Source organism: Musa acuminata, chromosome BXJ3-4, assembly GCF_036884655.1.
Source record: "Musa acuminata AAA Group cultivar baxijiao chromosome BXJ3-4, Cavendish_Baxijiao_AAA, whole genome shotgun sequence".
NCBI lineage: Eukaryota > Viridiplantae > Streptophyta > Magnoliopsida > Zingiberales > Musaceae > Musa > Musa acuminata.
In genome coordinates this window covers 48,494,429-48,509,903 of record NC_088352.1, presented here as the reverse complement: position 1 = coordinate 48,509,903, position 15,475 = coordinate 48,494,429, and the positions used below count along the sequence as shown (strand labels likewise).

Below are 15,475 nucleotides of genomic sequence, written 5' to 3'. Positions count from 1 at the left end.
GGCTTCTCTTTATGTGACCGGCTGGACCCATGACGGTGTCCTGCTCCAAGTCAGCGACTCGAACAATGAACAACTCAGGACGAACACCGAGACACAACAGTGTCGATCTAAAATGTCATAGGTGTGCATCAGCTTCTTCACGACGAGAAGATCACATTTTGTTAATGCTTTTTATCATGGACGGCCAACAAAAATAATACCGTGGACGGCCGCCGACAACCCGCAACGTAACTGTTGGTTTGTCGTTTTTAAGTTGTTGATGTTTTAAGTTAGCTTCGTTACTGTTTTATATGTGTTTTGTTTGTTTTTCTTGATTTTTACTATCCAAAATTAAGACAATAGTAATCGTATGCTTAATAAACGTTTAAAATAATCGTGTTTTTACATGTCATGGGTTGGTTTCAGAGAGACACACTCGTGTGGAGTGGTGTGAAATGTAAATCATCTTAATACAGTAGAATTCTACGCGTGACATAGGTTGGATGAGATTTCGAAAGCATGTTAGAATTAAATTTGGATCAAAAAAAGTTTATACGTAATCCGTTCGTAGGTTTATTTGTGGAACTTTTATGATCGTCTTTTGAAGTATTTAAATTCTTTCTCTTACGAATGTTCGTTAAATTATTGGAATTCGAAATTACTCGATTTAGCGTTTTCTCACCAGTTTAGCAAATTCAGCTAACTTCGCGCCATGCATGTAATCTGGAATCATTTATTGGCCTAGGAGATGCCCACTGGTGGCAATGCCCTGAGTTGATCATCCTCGATGGATGATGGTTCAAAGGTGGGAATAGAATAGCGGATGCCTGCACGATCATTCACCCACAGATTTCTTCTACACGGTGCGTGACCACAACCCAGTCAGTATTGAAGCTCATGAATGGTTCTTTCCATGTGTTTCTCTCTCGGACGAGCTTGATCCTGAAGCCTTCACATGGCCAGGTAAGTTCCAGTTCATGCTACGTACCATCGCTGTCCAATTTAAGGATCTCACATGTCGTTTCATCACCTGTTTCTTAGCTTCACTCCTCTTCTTCTTCTCTCTCTAAGGTGGGTGAATCGTGGTTCGGAGGAACTTACAGCGACCACGGTGGAGAGTTAGTCGCGCAGCATGGAGAGATAAAACTGTTAGAACTCGATAATGAGAAGAGAAACAGCTACAGAAGTATGACGCAAATGAAGAGTATGACAAGGTAATATATTTTATATTTTACTTGATCTTTTTCATATTTGATGAACTAACACATGAGATTTATATAATCCTCATAAATATATTACATTCATTATATTTAATATAAATTATTTTTTTAATATAAATTATTTTTTTAATATAAATTATTTTTTTCGAAAGAGTGAATCAACAATCAATTTGATTTATCTTTCTATAGACCTTTAATGTATTTCATCTTTTGATATAATGAATATTTTTACGATACCTTAATAAATTTAATTTTAGCATTCTTCCCCTTAAATTTTTTTCATTTAACATACCAAATTTTTTTCGAAATTATTGAAATACTTTAAATTTAAGAGATTTTATAAGTATATCGAGCAATTGTTCACTTGTATATAAAATAGTCTCACTTTTTATTTTTGACATAGTCTCTTATAAGATAAAATCTTATATCGATATACTTTGATCTTTTATAGTACACTGGATTCTTAGTTAAGGCAATAGCTGATTTGTTATCAAAAAAAATATTGATTGACTTATCCTACAACGTAAGAAGTTCTTGAAGTAGCTTTCTTAGTAATATTATATGACAAACACAAGAAGACGTTGCTCTATCTTCTACCTCACAGCTCACAAGCAAATATATATATATATATATATAGCTTTTCGCACAATCATTAGATAAGCTCCTTTTAATATATTATAAAATTCTTTTAACGATCTCTAAATAGAAGTCTTAAGAGCTTTCATATATTAACTTATTAAACCAACTTCAAATAGTATATCTAGTGAGAATCTAGGTCAAATATCTTAAACATCCAACTATATTTTTATAATAAGTTGAATTAATTGATTTACCTTCATCTTTTTTGGTCTAACTTGGTGCTATATTTCATATATGTATCTATACGATGATAATCTTTCATTGAAAACTTTTTTAGAATCTCTTTTGCATAATTTTTTTATGAGATAAAATTTCCTTCGTTATCTTGTATAACTTCTGAAGAAATAAGTCATTATGCCCAAATCAATTATCTCAAACTCCTTCACAAAGTGTTTAAAATTTTTAATCATGGAGATATTGTTGCTTGTAAAAATTAAATCATCTATATATAGGCATACAAATATGATATATCATCAAAGTTAAATTTTGTTCATGTGAACATTTAAATAAAAATTAAATAAAATAAATATCTATCCAAGAATTCTATACTCACAAGGTTTGTTCAAGCTCATAAAGAACCTTCTTTAACTTGTATACCTTATATCCTTAGTCATGAATAATAAAACTAGGGTATTGTTGAACATATACATCTTCTTCAAAAAATTTATTAAGAAATATTAATTTGATATCCATTTGAAAAAAATTTTATTTCATTTGAACTATTAGTGAGATAAGTAATCTTATTATCTCTAGTTGAGTAAATAAAATGAATACTTCTTCATAGTTAATTCAGTATTATTGTTTATATCCTTTTGTAACTAATCATGCATTGTATTTCTCATCTCCCCTTTTGTATTTCTTTTTGTTTTGAAGATTCATTTAATATCGATCGTTTAGTGGTCATTTGGAAATGTAGTAAGCTCTCGTATATCAGTGTTGTTAATAGCATAAATTTTCTCGTTCATAGCTTACTGCTATTTTTTTTTTCTCTATAAACTTATTTGAAGATTAATAGATCATAACATGTAAAAAGATAAAATAAAAAAAATATCATTATTAGTATAAATTCTTTGAGTCACATTATATAGCTCTTGAATCATTCTTGTTCTTCTTACAATCAAACTTCTTAAATTATGTGACTTTGCTAATCTATGTGATGATTCAAGCAAAAATTATTTCTATTATTTATCAAATAAGATGAAATGGTGAACAGATAAGTGATCAAAGAGTAATAGATCCAGAAGTATAGAATTGGAAACTTTTTTACCTTATCCACACAATCGAATGTTTTTTGAAGTATTTTTTAATTTTTTTTAAAGTATTTGCTATAGCGATGATATTGAATATTGTATTATCAAACCCTCGGTAAATCGTGAATAAAGTTTTTTTCTCCTTTTTTCCTTTTATCATTAAGTTATTTTTTTGCTTATATATCGATCATTGCTTCTTCTCGACTTGGTTCAATAAATTCATCTTCTACAAATTCTCGTATATCTTGGATATACCATATATCATAAATATTTTTTTTGTCAATCCAGTGATTTAAAGTTGGATGAGATGGTTGAAGAAGATGTCATAGCTTAACCTGTGATACCAAATATTAAACTCGAAGAGTAAGACAACATAAAATATTTTATGTTTTAGGACAAGATAAAATATTTTATATCTTACTAAAAAACTCTTTAGGTTTCGTAACCAGGATTTATATATTCCACGTATATGCATTACACTCATTAAATTATTTTTTATTAAAATTAATACTCAATTTGATTTATCCTTTAATATGTTTTACCTTTTGATACGATGAATATCTTTATCTTTCGTAAGTTTAATTCCAACAAAAACACGTCATGTTCAGAACAGTGATTTAAAATGAAACTTCTCAATCCGTTTGCTTGCTTAGATCACAGGAGTTCATGGGACCACCTGTACGCTACATCATGATTCTTCTGCTTCTTCGTGCATGAGCTGCAACGCTGTTCTCTACCAGAAAGACCTTAAAGCCAAAACAAAAAAATCTCTATATCTCCTTCTTTCACCAAAGCAACCTCGAGATATATTATATAATTATAACAATAAATCTTAATTTACTGAGATTCCGAATCTTAATCGTAATCCTCCGAATAATTTGAATCTGAAAAGAACTTCTAAAATATTTATCAACTCTCGTAATTTTCGAGCCACGAGCACATTGGCATTATTGTTTGGATGCGACAGGATAGAGCACATTGGCTCCGAGCATTTAAACCTTCCTCCTCGTCCTTCTTCCTCGAACGTCCATTCGACGTACCGCAGCCAGTGACATGCATCTCTGTACCACGCGATGCCCGTGTCAAAGATGCCATGCACTCCATGCAATGCACCAAGCTCAGAAGCTTGCAGTATATCTAGCGACGGATTGGAGCGGATGCAGAGGTTGGTGAGAGGTTGATGGCGGTCGACGGAGGAGGGAGAATGGGCGGCGAGGAACGAGCAGCGCCGAGGGGTTACGTGCCCGTGCTGGTGGGCGCGGCCGCAGCAGAGGAGGAGGGGTTGCAGAGGTTCCTGGTGAGCGTGGAGGCGTTCAAGCATGCATGCTTTGTTAGCTTGCTGGAGATGGCAGCTGGGGAGTTCGGATACCAGCAGAAGGGAGTCCTCAGAATACCTTGTGATACTGAGCACTTTCGAAGAGTGCTTAAGATGCCGATCAAAGACAGAAAGCGAGTGTTCGAGGCGGTCAGCAAACCTGTGGAATGAGAAGCCAATGAGAATGGAGATATCCATCTCTCCGGTGTACTTTCGTGTATTTCTTTTTCTGTTTTGTTTCTGTGGCAACTTTTAGTGAGAAAAAAGCCATGCTCGAGTAAGATTGTTGCGTACTTTTGATGACGGACATGATCAATTTGATACATATATATATATATAGGTTTGATGGTGGCCTTAGATCAAAGCAACTATTATGTTATATGCAATAAATGAAAAGGGCTTGAATCATCAAATGGCTCTTTCAACACACGAGGATTTCAGAGATGGGACATAGAATTATGGTTAAAGAGAGTGGCATACATATCATCCAATACTCTTTCCCTTCTTTCCTTCACACATGAATCATTACTTCCTCACATGGATTGCTGCACCAACTAAAATGTATGACTTCCTAATTGTTCAGGCACAAGGCAGCATCATGCCCTACAATAGCTCTTTGCCAACAGTATACTATAAAGATGCCACTACATTAATTAGACAAAATTTAGCATTCAGCAGATGAATTATTCACTACTTGCAAAATTTTGGCTTCTACGATAAATAAACTGACTTGTATGGAATACGAACTCGACATGATGTGATGATGCCAACTCAATGAATCATGTTCTGGGAGATTGAAGTATGTCGTGTGCTGGCGTAGAACCGACCAAACGGAGCACTCTTGTCATTCTTTTCGAGCTGCATATAGAAACCAAAGAAGAGATTCATCATGGTTATTCTTGCATGAAGAAAACGGTATAGAGGGAGGAAAAACTGACCTGAAGAAAGCTATCAACTGATGATTGATCCTCTGGTGAAAATGAAACCTCATCTCTTTTTCTCTGAATGAATTCACTGTTCTGCTGAGCCTGCATTTGAAGGGAAAAGACAATAGTGAACCACTGGTTCCTCATATTTGCAGTACTGAGTAGAAAGAACTTAGTAACTAATGCACTGTACAACATCTTTTGGTCCAACATCCTCATAAGACTTAGCTCGTGTTTAGATCAATCATTTGCTTACTGATAAGAGAATAATTCTTTTATTGTCCGGTTACCTGGTCCATCAAACGCTTAACAGTACGACGAACACTTTCAAGAGTTGTATTCTCATGGAATCTCTTCAGGAGAATCAGTGGAATGGTTGTTAATTCAGGAAAAGATATATGATAGCTCCATTGAGAAAAATGCTCTGAAAGCAACTGAATAGCTGTAAGAATACTCTCCTCATGAAAGTCTCGTGATTTGAGCAGTTGTTTGGGTGCCTGTTTTACCAGTGAAAAAAAGAACATTATTAGAATATTACTACACATGAAACAAAAATGAGGATTATTTTAAGAATTAACTACAAGCATAGTCAATATTAGAAGATCCTGAAAAGGATTATTTTTAAATTATAGCCACATTATTCAGGTCATAGTAATTATTATTCCAGCAATAGGAGACAAATGCAAATCAATGCCTTTTAGTTGGAACATGTATCCCCAAAACGAGGACTAACAAGCATTAGCAGTTTGCATCCCAAGGAAAGAGGACCGATATGGAATGGAAATAAAGAGACATTGGCTTGTCAACTGTTTGTCCCCAGCTTTTGCATCTTCATCAAAATCCATTTCAACATAAGTGTTTATATCAGTTTGTTCAATATCATAGGCTAAAATGTGTAGGACTTTGTGATGATCCCTGCCTGCCAGTGGACTTACAGCCTTCAATAAAGGTTCCTCAATGTACTTGTACCAAATTGGAAAGCAGTTGTATTTTTTTCTAAAACTTGTGCAGATAATATTTTATATAAAAACTGATTATTAGCATAAAATGTACACTTCAAATTATAGAAAAGAAATCAAAATGGTTTAGCACCATAGAAATAGCATCAAACATAAGATTACAGTAACCAAACTGTTTCTTTACCTTCAATAAGGAAGAAAAGTCAACATGACTTCTCTGTGTTCTGTCTACATTGATATTTCCTCTATGTTCTAGGCAGTCGAAGAGCAAGGATGCAATAGGAATAAAAACTCCACTGGAAAGAGAGAGCTGATTGAGTATTTTCACGCATTTAAACCTTAAAGGCGAATAACGTGGCCCAGAAAACAAGTGAGCTATCCCCCTTATAATTTCAATAATCAAAACAAGCAATGGCTGTAGGTCATAATTCTTGAAGTTACAAGAAACAAACTCAACCCATACACTGATGCAGTTAATGTACTGCCAGCTATGTATCTTTTTGAGTTCCTCCTGCATTAAAAAGACAATGAAATGAACTTAATATAAACTATTTCTACATATTCATAAGTAAACGACTACAGATAGCTTTGCAGAAAGTAACTAACAAAGGAAGAAAAGAAAGAACATGCTCACAGACCCTCTGTCACAGCAGAAAATTCAAAGCAGGGATAAAAGGAATCCCCACTACTTTAAGATTGAAATGATCCAGAAAGACAAAGAGTTCCATGATTTTTCTTTCAAGAATTAAAGCTACATCCATCTGTTCCTCCCAGCACCTTAATGGCGAGCATTATGCACTAGGCCATCCTTTTGGTGGTTTTTAGATTCATTTCTTGAGTGTTTACTTCACGTTTCAAGTCCTCTTTACAGTATGATCAAAACGAGAGAAAGAAAGGAATTAAGAACGAAGAGAAACTGTAGTTAGGAATCTTCATTAACATATTCAAAAATAGAAAGAGTTGAAACATGGAGATGTTGCAATTTTGTTGAACGCCCAACAAAATTTTACTTCCATCTAATGTTTGTAACTATAGCTTCAAATTTGCTTCAGAATGTGCTACAATCATTTCATAAAGGTTTTTTTATTGCTCGTTTTTGCATAAGTGTTTATCAGATTTCTAAGAAAATATCATATCACATATTTGAATTGCCCATGTTGTAGATAGATGCTCCCCAGACTAGTCAACGTTACCCCCAAATTTGATATAGTAATGACAATATGCACACAAATACCACCACAAAATACATAAGGCCATCATGACAAGGAAAAAAAAGCATTAACTTTCTATGCATGTCTCTGTATCAGGCAATGAACCTCATCACATCAAAAACTCAAGAACTTGTAGAACAGAAACAACATAATTCCACAAGAGCTATGTAGGTATTTCAAACCTTTTTCTTTATCTTAAGAGCCTGTCTTAAGATACTTGCGAGCTGCTGCACGGAGACAAGCACCTTCTGAGATGATTTTTGAATATCTAAGGAATAAATTTCCACTATAGAGTGCATCAGAAATTTAATATGCTTCAGATTTGCGGGGTCCATAAACTTGCAATTTGCTATGAAAGCTCGATATGTTCTCATCAGGCATATATCAAGGTAGTCGGAGGAAAACTTTGAAGCAATGTCCCGTATAATAAAAAATGAACACGCAGAGAGATTCTCATCGCCTGTAGCCCACAAATGTATGGATCGCTGCATCAAAATATAAGATGAGTAAGAAAAGAAGACAGTTTTTTTTCCTCATTGAGAAATTCCCTTTTTTTAAGGGTTAATAGTAGTCATTAGGTGACAAAGTTTATTGGTTTTGCTGAGAACTGCAATCAGTAATTTGAAACGACTGGAATGATACTGCCATCTATGTAATATTATCATGCTAATAACAAGGGCATGTAACTACTCTTTTATAGAAACCCCAATTTTGTAAACTATTTGGCTTGTCACAACAAATGTAATAACTCTTGTTATGATTGGAATTTCATGTAGAGTTACGGCATGGCTTGTTTGGAAATATTAAAAACCCTGAAAATTATTCCCCAGTTCTTATAATCTAACTGATTAACAAATTTCGTAGCTAAATACTCGAATCTTTAGTAAAGAACACTCTGAAGTACCTTAATCAACCTCTTTGCCAGTGATGGGAAAGCAGCAAAGAACATAATTGACAACCTGAGCTGAGATATGACAAACATAAGAATCTGGTTGTCCATTTCCTGATTCAAAAGGAAGAGTGAACTCCTCAGATATGACTTGATCAGTGGTCTCACAGATTTCCACTCGGAGTTTTTTGTTGTCTTCAACAAGTTTTCTTTATTCATCGAACCCGAAATTCCCAAGAGCCTACAGAAAATACCATGTGCTTCTTGAAGAATGAATGTCAGAAGCTTAGAGAAAACCTCTCTATTTGCAATCTTCTGTTGTGAAACTTCATCAGAGTCCACCCCATAATGACAAGCAGCACGGAAGCCATAAAGCAGGCTAGAGAATGTAGAACTATTTGGCTGTTCCATAACCATCCAACACCAAACATCTAAAGTCGAGCTTGTAAGAACCTTGCCACTAAGTGAAGTTTCACTTTCTCTTATGCCATCGTCATCAGCACTATTAGCATCACCTTCTTCATCTGAATACTACCATGAAAAGTGATTTTAGGATATTTGTTCATAATTTAACCACAAATACAGTAGAGAATAAATAAAAGTACATAACAGAAAGGCAAACAATAACAAGATATAACCAATTATTCAAACTGGATAGATGACTGCTGTTCATATAGCTGAGTTGTCTGTGCATGTACTTACATGTTAAAAGATCATAACAAGACTTGCACAACCAAACATTATAAGAACTAAAATTTAGTAACCACCATAAACGATCTACAGATTTTGCTTCAAATTTCTCAGAAGATATGTAGCTAGCATGTTGTCTTGAAGCTACAAAATTCAACTCTTGATAGCCACATACAAGTTAGATAATGTCAAACAAAAAGCGAAATAATGTAGAAAATTCTAAATTACCAGACATGTGGAAGAGTTTTCAATTCATACAACCTACAATCTCATCAATCATAAATCATATAGTGAATAAGCTCCAAACTTCCAGCTAGACTTAGCTCGGTATTCCTTGTATGTTAAGGCCCTCAAAATCTAATACATATGATCTTATTACTGAATGACAATAAGCATCATCAGATCTAATATGTAGAAAAAAAATAATTTAAAAAATCTTACAATTTCTTCGCTTTTGGACTTGTGGAGGTCAGATCTTCGATTTTCAAGGAATTTTGAAAATTGTGGGTCCTAGCAGTAAAGTACAGAAAAATGGTTGTCAGCACCAAAAAGTACAAGAAGAATTGAGTGAGAACCTAAAGAAAAAAAGCATTGCAAGCTCAGACAGACATGACTAGAAATAGAAATTAAAAACCATCAAGAACTCGACAAGCTCACTTAGTCCACTGAGATATCAGATAATATAATGATAACTTCTTTAAAGCAATCATCCAAGATTCCCCATAATGAATTATTAACTAATAATTTGTATAGTACCCTGAAACTATCATTAAATTATAATGGAAGATTGAAAGATGCTCAATAAAAAAAGAAAGTAGAACACCAAATGATGATAGATCAATATGGTGCAGCATGTACCCAAGGAATACACCTCTCATTAAAAAATAAATATATTTAGGAAAATGATAAGACCGACTATGCTTTATGCGTCACAATGTAGAGCATGTATGAGTAAAAATTTCCAATATTAGTACTGAAGGATAAGGGTGTAAAAAAAAAAAGACTACAATTAGGGCTGTCAACCAACCTAAAAAATCTAGGAAACCAAATTGAACTGTATTTCTTTTGGCCGGCTCAGTATCTTCTAAAGTTGGTTCAATTTCATGGCTTAGGTTTTTTGGTTTTCTTGTGGATGATACACAAAAAAAATGGAACATAACCAAATAGGCTGCTTAGCTTGACATATACACAAAAAAAAAAGTTAATTGGAGGGCTAAGATTGCTCTGAAAATCCTGTTTGTTGATAACCTCCTTCCACATTCACCTACAGGGCTTTCTTGGCAGTTCACAAATGTTTCCAAATTTTCCTTTCTGTGTGAACAAGTCAGTCATCTGGATCAGCAACTGATAGTGTGACATCATACTCATAGCTTCCACTGTCTCCATGCATGCCCAAACACTGGGATCTCCTAAATAAAGCATCATCATCAATTAAACACCTTGATACCGTTGCCACAGACTATCACGAAAGGCATATACAAAAAGATCCCACCGACAGCTGGGAGCTTGCTTCAAAAACAAGGATCCATATGTTACCACCATCACCAAGTGTATCAGTTAAATCACCAATTCGTTCCTAATTTTCACCTTTAGTTATGCAATAAGAAGAAAGAGAGTGTGAAATCATTTAAAAGATGCAAACCACAAACCCAAACCAAACTGAACCCAAAATTTCAGTTTGGTTCAGGTTCAGTTTATAACTAGTTCAGATCAGTTTCAGTTCTCATGGTTTTCTTTCATGATGACCCTTGAACCCAACTAGACCAACTAGAATACAGCCCCAACTAGAATTACAAGGAACTACAGCATAATATAATTGCATTCAGGAAATTAGAGAAACATAACAGAAAACTCTAGATCCCTAATCAACGGAAGATAAGTGCATTCGAGTTACAGGTTTCAACAGACAGAGAAAGATAAGTCCATTAAGATTGGCATGTGGATTATCTAGGGCCATTATCCCGAATAAAGATAAATGACATGAAAGAATATATATACAGTTGAAAGAAAAACTGGTCATTTTGTTACAAAGTTCAGAAGAGTAGTTTGCTATTCACATGATATAAATATTGCATAAGAAGCCATCAAGGTATCAACAACTAAGCTGATGCAATTTTCATTACTCCTAGATAATGGATTGCAATCAAATGCACATATGCATGTGCTGAAGTCAAAACAGAAATTAAAGGATGCAGCACCAAACTATGTTGTAAAATTAGAAGTCTATATCTAAAATCCAACATGATGTAAACAGAAATAATCTCAGAAAGTGCAGTGAGAAAACGAGAAGTCAATGGTAAATCAAAATAAGATTCTTTACTTGTGAAAGATCAATTCCAAATTTGGCTACAACAACTGGCACTGTCCATATCCACAAAAACACAGAGTTCTCACCTTGACACACAGCTTATCTAATTTACGCTTCTGCTTTGCAATCTCTTGATAGATTTCCCTGTTTTGTAGCAGAATAGGAGCATCATCACTCTTTTCTGCACACATTCAGACAAAATTAGACCAGCATGACCTATGGCAGCATCCATAGCATGTAGATGTTACAAAAAATACAAACCTTCAGAACATATCTCGTCTTCACTTTCCGAAATGTAAGGGCATTCAGGGTCCTGTTGCATACCGTTATCAGCAAAACATTCACAGGAACGAGGCAAAAATATGCACATAGGTAAGCATTATATATGTAAGTGGATATATGTGTGTGCTTGCAGATATATGTGTAAGTGGATATATAAGTGGATGATAAAGTTGCAAAAAGAAAAAAGAGTTAAAATGTCCCTGAGACTAGTTATAAGCATTGGATAAGTTAAATTGAATATTTAAAATAAGGGAACCAAAAAAAAGTAAAAGCAAAAAAACAAAACCAACTATTTAGGGAAATAGATACGAATTGAATTAGCTGAACAAAATGGACTAGATTGTTATGTAGAAAAAAAAGCCAACCATGTATTATGAACGACATAGATAGGAAAATTTCAATATGTATTACTTAGAAAATTTTTGAAACACTTTTTAATTTGTGCTTTGAGAAGTTAAAAATAGAGTTACTGAGAACCAAACCATGGTGCTAAACTTTGATCACTATCATCCGGGAATCTTGATAAAGTTTATGCTAATAATTTATCCCTTCTTGAATGATTGCCAAGACAAGAAGCAATGTCCATGTGGAGAATAGTCTACTTTCATGCATAACAAAGAATATGGTAGCAGTCATAAAAAAAGATTCAGAGAACAAACCTCAGATATATATCCATCACTAACTGAAGCATCCTCAGCCAAATCATAATCATCTTGATGAAATAGGTCCCCAAGATCATTGTTGTAAACAGCTTCATCTAGGATCATCCCTTCATGATCTCTAAATAAGAAAAAAAAAATTAAAAACTTGAAAGCATGTTTCTCCAATGCGAGGAAGAAAACAAGACAGACAACAAACATATTAATTCTTTCGATGTTTAGTAGAATATCCACCATCAGACCATGACACCATGTGAACCAAGGAAGAAGGTAATCCACAAAAACTAGCATGATGTTGTTTATTGGCAGAATTCCATCATCCTAACACAAATTATTATGAAAAAATATTAGCTACTTGTATGAAACCAGCTTAATCACATATTTTAATAGGTTCTCCAATGAGAATATCCTGGCAGTCTTATAATGAATTTCAACCACAAAGCAGAGTTTACGTTGTCTCCTTTCTCAAGTCTCATCTGATATATTTTCCATGACCTTACAGTGCATAACAATCTTGGTTGCACTTTGCTGATTTTTTAGAGCATTTAATCCAAAGCATGGTGGAAAACTACCCATTTCTACCACAATCAGTTAATTAGTGCTCCAAAATAACCTTTAAGACTAGGGCAATGATAATATTTTTTTTTAATCACCCACCAAAGTTCTTGGAGTGAGACTATTTAAAGATAAATGCAGGTGCATATAAGCATCGGCAAGAGCTGCAGTGAGTATATGCGTTGTTTAATCAAAAGAGAATGAATAAAATTATATACTATTAAGTTATTTGTACTGATTATCAAAGCCTTCTTACCCGTGAGTCTGCTGAACGTTTTTCGACTTATTGCTCTCTTCAAGGAAAACCTCGTTGCTTACTGTCAATGGAAAACAATTATCATTCAATTCTGTTTGCACTTAACCCGCTTCTCTGATATGTTATGAGAAAACACCGTTGCCAGTCCAGTATGAGAAGGAAATAAAGTTATTCGATCGAAACCTTTCAATCTACGGGGAGCGGATTTCTTCTTGAACATGGAGTTAAGCTTGCGCTGCCTCTTCATAACGGACGGGAGGTTCTTCTTGGCGAACTTCCTGGCCTTCTTCCCCAATTTCTTCGCCATCTTTTGCCAAGAAAAGAGATTTTGCAGTCGGAAGCCGGAGGATAGAGTCGACTAGGGTTTCAGGTAAGAGGAAAGAATGACGATGGCGCGTCGAGTTCCAAACCGAGTCCGAACAAAACACAACGGATCAAATTGCATCGTTCAAATCTATATTAACAAAACAATTAAGAAGGAAGGAGGAGGAGGACGGGGATGGGGTTGTTGGGTATGGGGAGGGCGAGGAGGAGGAGGAGGAGGAGAGAGACATACCGACGATTAGCCCGCTGGAGTGGAGGAAGAGGCTGTCGTCGCCGCCGCCGTCGCGCCGATTAGGTTTCCACGGGTCCGCTCCGCTCGTCTCGTCTCGTCTCGTCTCGTCTTGCACTGGGGCTTTGTGTGTAAAATGTGTCGAGCTGGTTCGATCGAACCAGATCCGGTCCGACTGGGCCGGCGGGCGCCTGAGCCCACGCGCGTAAACAAAGGCCGATGTTTAGCAGACTTACTTTTTCTATTCGGTGCGAAAAGCTTAATAGTTTGTAATCCTCTTCAGCAGCAATCATAGGTAAACCATATGCCACAACACGGGATTGACAATAAGCACTCTACGGAGAGCATGAGGTTGACTCGTGTGCATGATGATTCCAGATTAATTATGGTTTTTATTTAGATCTTTATACTTGAAAAATATAGTATTGAGCTTCATATATTTAAGAAAGTGATATTTAATTTTAATTCTCCTTATATCATTAATTAAAGAAAAAGTGAGTAACTATGTTAAGGGAGGGGGGATTATAGGAATCAAAAAGGATAAAATTAATAATTGATGGATTATAAAAAGTAAAATTATATAAGCGAAGGAGGAGGGAGAGGGTGGTCGAGGAGGCCATCTTCTCCACCAGAGAGCTGAGCTCTTCCAAGTCTGTAAGCAGTGCAGGTATGTGAGAGAAGAGATGGGATATTTACAAGGGGAGAGAGAAGATAACGTCCGTGGAAGAATGCTCCTGTGGATGACACTCGTTTTGATCCGATCCTGACATCGATGATAACATTTTCCACCCGGTTAGGCTTTTCTAAACGTTTAACTTGTCAATAATAGCCAAGTTAAATGTTTAGAAACAGATTAAATGATTTATGTCTAGCTCTAGGAATGATGACACACATACATAATCAACTTCTGGAGACTTGTTGCTGATGATAGAGCAAGTACTGATGACATTGACAGAAACCAGAAGGTAATCTGGTTTAATGCCATTGTTTACAGCATCTTATCTGATGTTAAATCGAAGAATAAAGCTGCTGATACCTTCACATCATGTGTGAAGGTATTGTTAGGAAATTGAAGGTAGCATATTATTCCTACAGACTGATCCTTCTTGGTCCCTTCCTTCCAAGTATTTAGAAGTAGATTCTTATGGCATGATGTGGACAGGGAAAAGAGGAGCTACAGCTTGATCCTTCTTGGAGGTGTACGTGATATTAATCTGAGAGAACATCATATGATGGAGGGTTTTATTACTCGAAAAATGCTATTCTAGCTGACATAATCATCAAAGGATATCATGGAGATGAAAACTAGATTCCTTTAAGCTTTTAAGATCGGAGATGCAGCTTAATTTCACCAGCCTACTCTTATGGTCCATATAGCATTTCTGAATGGAGATATGACACTTTGAATGCATGGTTTCACGTAACTCTCACTCAGTCTCTTACTACTTCTTGGAATGGACTTCATGCCATAAACAACAGATCTTCTCAGTATAGATGCTTTGGTCAGAAGAAAATGGTCAGATCCTGCAACTTTGTTCTTCTTGTTCTAACCAGACAATGCCAAAGCAAAAGAAACATGCATGATGACTCTGCATTGTATCAAGCTGTGAATGCTGGGAATATATTTTAAGCTTCTTCTGGTGTCAGTCACCGCTAAGATGATCGAGTTGCATTCCATCATCTTCACCAAGAAGCTTAGTTCTGAGTCATCGAAAAGCATTTCCAAGGCAGGTGGGAAGCTGCAGAAATATTGCTTTTTTGTTTCGAAGAATCTCCTCGATTTG

At 35.4% G+C, this 15,475-nt stretch overlaps 1 protein-coding gene across 1 annotated transcript; it reads right to left on the bottom strand.

Moving 5' to 3' along the window:
* Nucleotides 1–5,105: 5,105 nt before the first annotated feature.
* Nucleotides 5,106–13,821, bottom strand: LOC135637122 (protein REBELOTE-like). The gene is made up of 13 exons (XM_065149557.1): nucleotides 13,695–13,821; nucleotides 13,322–13,496; nucleotides 13,139–13,199; nucleotides 12,328–12,448; nucleotides 11,648–11,699; nucleotides 11,473–11,567; nucleotides 9,520–9,588; nucleotides 8,404–8,919; nucleotides 7,682–7,984; nucleotides 6,473–6,799; nucleotides 5,620–5,826; nucleotides 5,342–5,431; nucleotides 5,106–5,261 (listed from the first exon to the last, which is right to left on the bottom strand). Exons 2-13 carry the CDS (start codon nucleotides 13,443–13,445, stop codon nucleotides 5,175–5,177), a joined length of 2,052 nt encoding a protein of 683 aa, XP_065005629.1. The 5' UTR covers nucleotides 13,446–13,496; nucleotides 13,695–13,821; the 3' UTR covers nucleotides 5,106–5,174.
* Between the last annotated feature and the right edge of the window lie 1,654 nt (nucleotides 13,822–15,475).

Coding starts and splice junctions, on each gene's coding strand:
- LOC135637122 (XM_065149557.1), bottom strand. CDS start 13,445: ATGGCGAAGAAATTGGGGAAGAAGGCCAGGAAGTTCGCCAAGAAGAAC. Junction 11,568..11,647: donor AGACGAGATATGTTCTGAAG/GTTTGTATTTTT, acceptor GAATGTGTGCAG/AAAAGAGTGATGATGCTCCT. Junction 7,985..8,403: donor TGGCAAAGAGGTTGATTAAG/GTACTTCAGAGT, acceptor ATTTTGATGCAG/CGATCCATACATTTGTGGGC.